At 47.3% G+C, this 6,992-nt stretch overlaps 2 protein-coding genes across 4 annotated transcripts in view; one reads left to right on the top strand and one right to left on the bottom strand.

The window, feature by feature from the left end:
- The window catches only part of LOC129842063 (small integral membrane protein 18-like), a 15,739-nt gene extending 9,335 nt beyond the window's left edge, over positions 1-6,404 (top strand). For 2 of the 3 annotated variants that reach the window (XM_055910453.1, XM_055910454.1), the window contains exons 2-3: positions 2,850-3,072; positions 6,122-6,404. In XM_055910453.1, the coding sequence (XP_055766428.1) occupies positions 2,863-3,072; positions 6,122-6,220 (309 nt within the window). In that variant the 5' untranslated portion in view covers positions 2,850-2,862 and the 3' untranslated portion in view covers positions 6,221-6,404. Of the gene's footprint in view, positions 1-2,788; positions 3,073-6,121 lie in introns of all 3 variants that reach the window. The other variant, XM_055910455.1, reaches the window with a different exon arrangement.
- The window catches only part of LOC129842062 (general transcription factor IIE subunit 2-like), a 30,433-nt gene that overhangs the window by 21,299 nt on the left and 2,142 nt on the right, over positions 1-6,992 (bottom strand). The window lies entirely within an intron of this gene.

The raw sequence follows: 6,992 nt of genomic DNA, 5'->3' as shown, positions 1-6,992 counted from the left end.
CACACTAACAGTGTTTCAGGGTTGGTGGTTACACACTAACAGTGTTTCAGGGTTGGTGGTTACACACTAACAGTGTTTCAGGGTTGGTGGTTACACACTAACAGTGTTTCAGGTTACACACTAACTGTGTTACAGGTTACACACCAACAGTGTTTCAGGGTTGGTGGTTACACACTAACAGTGTTACAGGTTACACACCAACAGTGTTTCAGGGTTGGTGGTTACACACTAACAGTGTTACAGGTTACACACTAACAGTGTTTCAGGTTACACACTAACAGTGTTTCAGGTTACACACTAACAGTGTTTCAGGGTTGGTGGTTACACACTAACAGTGTTTCAGGGTTGGTGGTTACACACTAACAGTGTTTCAGGTTACACACTAACAGTGTTTCAGGGTTGGTGGTTACACACTAACAGTGTTTCAGGGTTGGTGGTTACACACTAACAGTGTTTCAGGGTTGGTGGTTACACACTAACAGTGTTTCAGGTTACACACTAACAGTGTTTCAGGTTTACACACTAACAGTGTTTCAGGGTTGGTGGTTACACACTAACAGTGTTACAGGTTACACACTAACAGTGTTACAGGGTTGGTGGTTACACACTACCAGTGTTTCAGGTTACACACTAACAGTGTTACAGGGTTGGTGGTTACACACTACCAGTGTTTCAGGTTACACACTAACAGTGTTTCAGGGTTGGTGGTTACACACTAACAGTGTTTCAGGGTTGGTGGTTACACACTAACAGTGTTTCAGGGTTGGTGGTTACACACTAACAGTGTTTCAGGGTTGGTGGTTACACACTAACAGTGTTTCAGGTTACACACCAACAGTGTTACAGGGTTGGTGGTTACACACTAACAGTGTTTCAGGTTACACACTAACAGTGTTTCAGGGTTGGTGGTTACACACTAACAGTGTTTCAGGTTACACACTAACAGTGTTTCAGGGTTGGTGGTTACACACTAACAGTGTTTCAGGGTTGGTGGTTACACACTAACAGTGTTTCAGGTTACACACTAACAGTGTTTCAGGTTACACACTAACAGTGTTTCAGGGTTGGTGGTTACACACTAACAGTGTTTCAGGTTACACACTAACAGTGTTTCAGGGTTGGTGGTTACACACTAACAGTGTTTCAGGGTTGGTGTGTCTGTAGAGCAGTACTCAGGACAAGCCCCATTTCCTCTCCGTCTCTCTCTGGTTCACTCAACCAAACTGGGTCAGTCAGCACAGTCGCTCTCACTTCTCCTGGCGTGTGTGTGTGTGTGTGTGTGTCTATGTGTGTAAGTAAGCAGGAAGCACTCTGCACCCCAGGAAGTTGTGCCCTGATGGAGTAAGTGATCTCTCCCTCCAGTTCACCGCACCAGAACTCTGAGTTTAGAGGTTCTGTCTCCCTCCAGGTCAGAGCACCAGAACTCTGAGTTTAGAGGTTCTGTCTCCCTCCAGGTCAGAGCACCAGAACTCTGAGTTTAGAGGTTCTGTCTCCCTCCAGGTCAGAGCACCAGAACTCTGAGTTTAGAGGTTCTGTCTCCCTCCAGTTCACCGCACCAGAACTCTGAGTTTAGAGGTTCTGTCTCCCTCCAGTTCACCGCACCAGAACTCTGAGTTTAGAGGTTCTGTCTCCCTCCAGTTCACCGCACCAGAACTCTGAGTTTAGAGGTTCTGTCTCCCTCCAGTTCACCGCACCAGAACTCTGAGTTTAGAGGTTCTGTCTCCCTCCAGTTCACCGCACCAGAACTCTGAGTTTAGAGGTTCTGTCTCCCTCCAGGTCAGAGCACCAGAACTCTGAGTTTAGAGGTTCTGTCTCCCTCCAGGTCAGAGCACCAGAACTCTGAGTTTAGAGGTTCTGTCTCCCTCCAGTTCACCGCACCAGAACTCTGAGTTTAGAGGTTCTGTCTCCCTCCAGTTCACCGCACCAGAACTCTGAGTTTAGAGGTTCTGTCTCCCTCCAGTTCACCGCACCAGAACTCTGAGTTTAGAGGTTCTGTCTCCCTCCAGTTCACCGCACCAGAACTCTGAGTTTAGAGGTTCTGTCTCCCTCCAGGTCAGAGCACCAGAACTCTGAGTTTAGAGGTTCTGTCTCCCTCCAGTTCACCGCACCAGAACTCTGAGTTTAGAGGTTCTGTCTCCCTCCAGTTCACCGCACCAGAACTCTGAGTTTAGAGGTTCTGTCTCCCTCCAGGTCAGAGCACCAGAACTCTGAGTTTAGAGGTTCTGTCTCCCTCCAGGTCAGAGCACCAGAACTCTGAGTTTAGAGGTTCTGTCTCCCTCCAGTTCACCGCACCAGAACTCTGAGTTTAGAGGTTCTGTCTCCCTCCAGTTCACCGCACCAGAACTCTGAGTTTAGAGGTTCTGTCTCCCTCCAGTTCACCGCACCAGAACTCTGAGTTTAGAGGTTCTGTCTCCCTCCAGTTCACCGCACCAGAACTCTGAGTTTAGAGGTTCTGTCTCCCTCCAGGTCAGAGCACCAGAACTCTGAGTTTAGAGGTTCTGTCTCCCTCCAGTTCACCGCACCAGAACTCTGAGTTTAGAGGTTCTGTCTCCCTCCAGTTCACCGCACCAGAACTCTGAGTTTAGAGGTTCTGTCTCCCTCCAGGTCAGAGCACCAGAACTCTGAGTTGAGGCTCTATAAAGGCTCTCTTTATAGACACCGGGTCTGATGTTACCCCGCTGTCCTTCTGTCTTTCAGACCTGGTGTCTGTTTACAGGGCCAGGCACAACACAACACCATAATTTCTCTCTCTCTCTCTCTACGGACCATGGACTGTTAACACCAGCAGCCCTCTCAAACCTCTCCAGGACCAGAACCAACCCGGACTTCCTCTATCATTTCTCTCCCAGGTCCAACAACAACATGGACCGTCTCAACACCACCTCTCTCCCGTGGCTCCCTGACGTCGCCCCGCTGTCCCAGGTCTCCCTGCAGGTTCAAGAGGTGTACCCGTTCCACGACGGCTGGAACGTAGCGTGCTTCGTCATCCTCCTCCTCTTCATCCTCACAGTAGTCTCCCTGGCAGCCCTGGCCTTCCTCTACGAGCTGCTGGACTGTGGCTGCTGTGTCAAGGTGAGACCAGGCCTGTTACTATACTGTACATTCAGCTGTTCCAGGGTGAGACCTGTTACTATACTGTTCATTCAGCTGTTCCAGGGTGAGACCAGGCCTGTTACTATACTGATCATTCAGCTGTTCCAGGGTGAGACCAGGCCTGTTACTATACTGTTCATTCAGCTGTTCCAGGGTGAGACCAGGCCTGTTACTATACTGTTCATTCAGCTGTTCCAGGGTGAGACCAGGCCTGTTACTATACTGTTCAATCAGCTGTTCCAGGGTGAGGCCTGTTACTATACTGTTCATTCAGCTGTTCCAGTGTGAGACTAGGCCTGTTACTATACTGTTCATTCAACTGTTCCAGGGTGAGACCAGGCCTGTTACTATACTGTTCATTCAGCTGTTCCAGGGTGAGACTAGGCCTGTTACTATACTGTTCATTCAGCTGTTCCAGGGTGAGACCTGTTACTATACTGTTCATTCAGCTGTTCCAGGGTGAGACCAGGCCTGTTACTATACTGTTCATTCAGCTGTTCCAGGGTGAGACCAGGCCTGTTACTATACTGTTCATTCAGCTGTTCCAGGGTGAGCCCTGTTACTATACTGTTCATTCAGCTGTTCCAGGGTGAGACCTGTTACTATACTGTTCATTCAGCTGTTCCAGGGTGAGACCAGGCCTGTTACTATACTGTTCATTCAGCTGTTCCAGGGTGAGACCAGGCCTGTTACTATACTGTTCATTCAGCTGTTCCAGGGTGAGACTTGTTACTATACTGTTCATTCAGCTGTTCCAGGGTGAGACCAGGCCTGTTACTATACTGTTCATTCAGCTGTTCCAGGGTGAGACCAGGCCTGTTACTATACTGTTCATTCAGCTGTTCCAGGGTGAGACTAGGCCTGTTACTATACTGTTCATTCAGCTGTTCCAGGGTGAGACCAGGCCTATTACTATACTGTTCATTCAGCTGTTCCAGGGTGAGACCAGGCCTATTACTATACTGTTCATTCAGCTGTTCCAGGGTGAGACCAGGCCTGTTACTATACTGTTCATTCAGCTGTTCCAGGGTGAGCCCTGTTACTATACTGTTCATTCAGCTGTTCCAGGGTGAGACCTGTTACTATACTGTTCATTCAGCTGTTCCAGGGTGAGACTAGGCCTGTTACTATACTGTTCATTCAGCTGTTCCAGGGTGAGACCTGTTACTATACTGTTCATTCAGCTGTTCCAGGGTGAGACCTGTTACTATACTGTTCATTCAGCTGTTCCAGGGTGAGACTAGGCTTGTTACTATACTGTTCATTCAGCTGTTCCAGGGTGAGACCAGGCCTGTTACTATACTGTTCATTCAGCTGTTCCAGGGTGAGACTAGGCCTGTTACTATACTGTTCAGTCAGCTGTTCCAGGGTGAGACCAGGCCTGTTACTATACTGTTCATTCAGCTGTTCCAGGGTGAGACCAGGCCTGTTACTATACTGTTCATTCAGCTGTTCCAGTGTGAGACTAGGCCTGTTACTATACTGTTCATTCAGCTGTTCCAGGGTGAGACCTGTTACTATACTGTTCATTCAGCTGTTCCAGGGTGAGACCAGGCCTGTTACTATACTGTTCATTCAGCTGTTCCAGGGTGAGACCAGGCCTGTTACTATACTGTTCATTCAGCTGTTCCAGGGTGAGACCAGGCCTGTTACTATACTGTTCATTCAGCTGTTCCAGGGTGAGACCAGGCCTGTTACTATACTGTTCATTCAGCTGTTCCAGGGTGAGACCAGGCCTGTTACTATACTGTTCATTCAGCTGTTCCAGGGTGAGACCAGGCCTGTTACTATACTGTTCATTCAGCTGTTCCAGGGTGAGACTAGGCCTGTTACTATACTGTTCAATCAGCTGTTCCAGGGTGAGACTAGGCCTGTTACTATACTGTTCAGTCAGCTGTTCCAGGGTGAGACCAGGCCTGTTCGCTTTACTCTTCTTGTATAATTTGCTGAAGTGTAATTCTTCTGGGCCGAGGTAAGAGGAGCTCTGGGACATAAACCACTCTGTCAGTATAGTTTTTAAATGGCTGACAACAACAACAACAAAACAGCACTAACTTGAAGCTGTCATGTTGATATAGTGTCTAGTCAACTTTGTTTCTGTTTCACACAACCTTTCCAGGATGTGTGAGTGGAACAGCATCTTTACCAACCAATCACCAGCGGGCACGCCCATGTCTTGTGCCATTGTTCATATGAAAGCAATAGGCTGCAAGCTGTTCGCATTGTAAAACCTGGATCTAACCTAAACCCATTGTATAACCTGGATCTAACCTAAACCCATTGTATAACCTGGATCTAACCTAAACCCATTGTATAACCTGGATCTAACCCTAAACCCATTGTATATCCTGGATCTAACCCTAAACCCATTGTATATCCTGGATCTAACCCTAAACCCATTGTATAACCTGGATCTAACCTAAACCCATTGTATATCCTGGATCTAACCTAAACCCATTGTATAACCTGGATCTAACCTAAACCCATTGTACAGACTAGGTCTAACCTAAACCCATTGTACAGACTAGGTCTAACCTAAACCCATTGTACAGACTAGGTCTAACCTAAACCCATTGTACAGACTAGGTCTAACCTAAACCCATTGTACAGACTAGGTCTAACCTAAACCCATTGTACAGACTAGGTCTAACCTAAACCCATTGTACAGACTAGGTCTAACCTAAACCCATTGTACAGACTAGGTCTAACCTAAACCCATTGTACAGACTAGGTCTAACCTAAACCCATTGTACAGACTAGGTCTAACCTAAACCCATTGTACAGACTAGGTCTAACCTAAACCCATTGTACAGACTAGGTCTAACCTAAACCCATTGTACAGACTAGGTCTAACCTAAACCCATTGTACAGACTAGGTCTAACCTAAACCCATTGTACAGACTAGGTCTAACCTAAACCCATGTTTCTCTATTGTTTCCGTTTTTGGTTATGAAGGTGACAGGTCTCCATGCTGTCAACATCGTACAATAACAGCTCTGTCTAAACTACGGTTTTCCTTCTCATGCAGGGGAAGACCCATCGTGACCTGATGGAGGAGGCTGGACCCTTCCAGAACATGGTGGACAAGATCCACAGTCCCACGGGGTCACAAACCGAGGTGGTGTAAGGGGGTTAAGGGGTCGTTGCCACAGTGACCAGGGCCAAGCAGGAAGTTAGGTCATGACCGTTGACCCTGAATCTGAACCCGAGACTGACTGTGCTGTGTGCTCACAGTTGGAGAACAGTGAGACTGCACCTTCGTATGTGTGAGATTGTGTGTGTGTGTGTGTGTGTGTGTGTGTGTGTGTGTGTGTGTGGGGGGGGGGGGGGGGGGGGGGGGAATGGTGGTGTTATCTATTCAAAGCACGTCAGCAGGGAAGGCAGGAGAGAAGAAGAGCTCTCCTTTGCCAAGTCCAGGGTTTTGCCAAGTCTATTATTCGACGGATGTTAAAGCCTAGCCTGCATCTTCATCCCATCACCACATGTTAAGTACAAGACATACCATTCGAGACAGCTAAAGACACAGAGGAGATCCACAATGATAGCCAACCCTCTAGGACCCTACAGAGCAAGAAAGTCACCCAAAGTCAACGACCAAGACGACCAAAAATTAAAGTAACTGTCGTAGTGTTTCCAGATTTCTATGAAAGTCCCCTGTCCAACCCCCAAAAAAAATTATGTTAAAAAGCAGCTTTTGTGTGTTGGAATGGTGTGGGCGTGTACTGGTTATTAAACATATGAATGGAGCAGACCGCTGATTGGCCATCTCATCCTACTCAGGATGATGATCTCATCCTATATGAGGAAATAACAAGCATTTTTTTAAATGGTCTGTTTGAGATCCACGTTTGAGGTGGGGTTTTTTTTTTAAGTGTTTTTTTGCTCCAATTTATGATTTG

Source organism: Salvelinus fontinalis, unplaced genomic scaffold (genome assembly GCF_029448725.1).
Source record: "Salvelinus fontinalis isolate EN_2023a unplaced genomic scaffold, ASM2944872v1 scaffold_0010, whole genome shotgun sequence".
In the NCBI taxonomy this organism is placed as follows: Eukaryota; Metazoa; Chordata; class Actinopteri; order Salmoniformes; family Salmonidae; genus Salvelinus; species Salvelinus fontinalis.
This window is presented reverse-complemented; position numbering and strand designations above follow the sequence as displayed.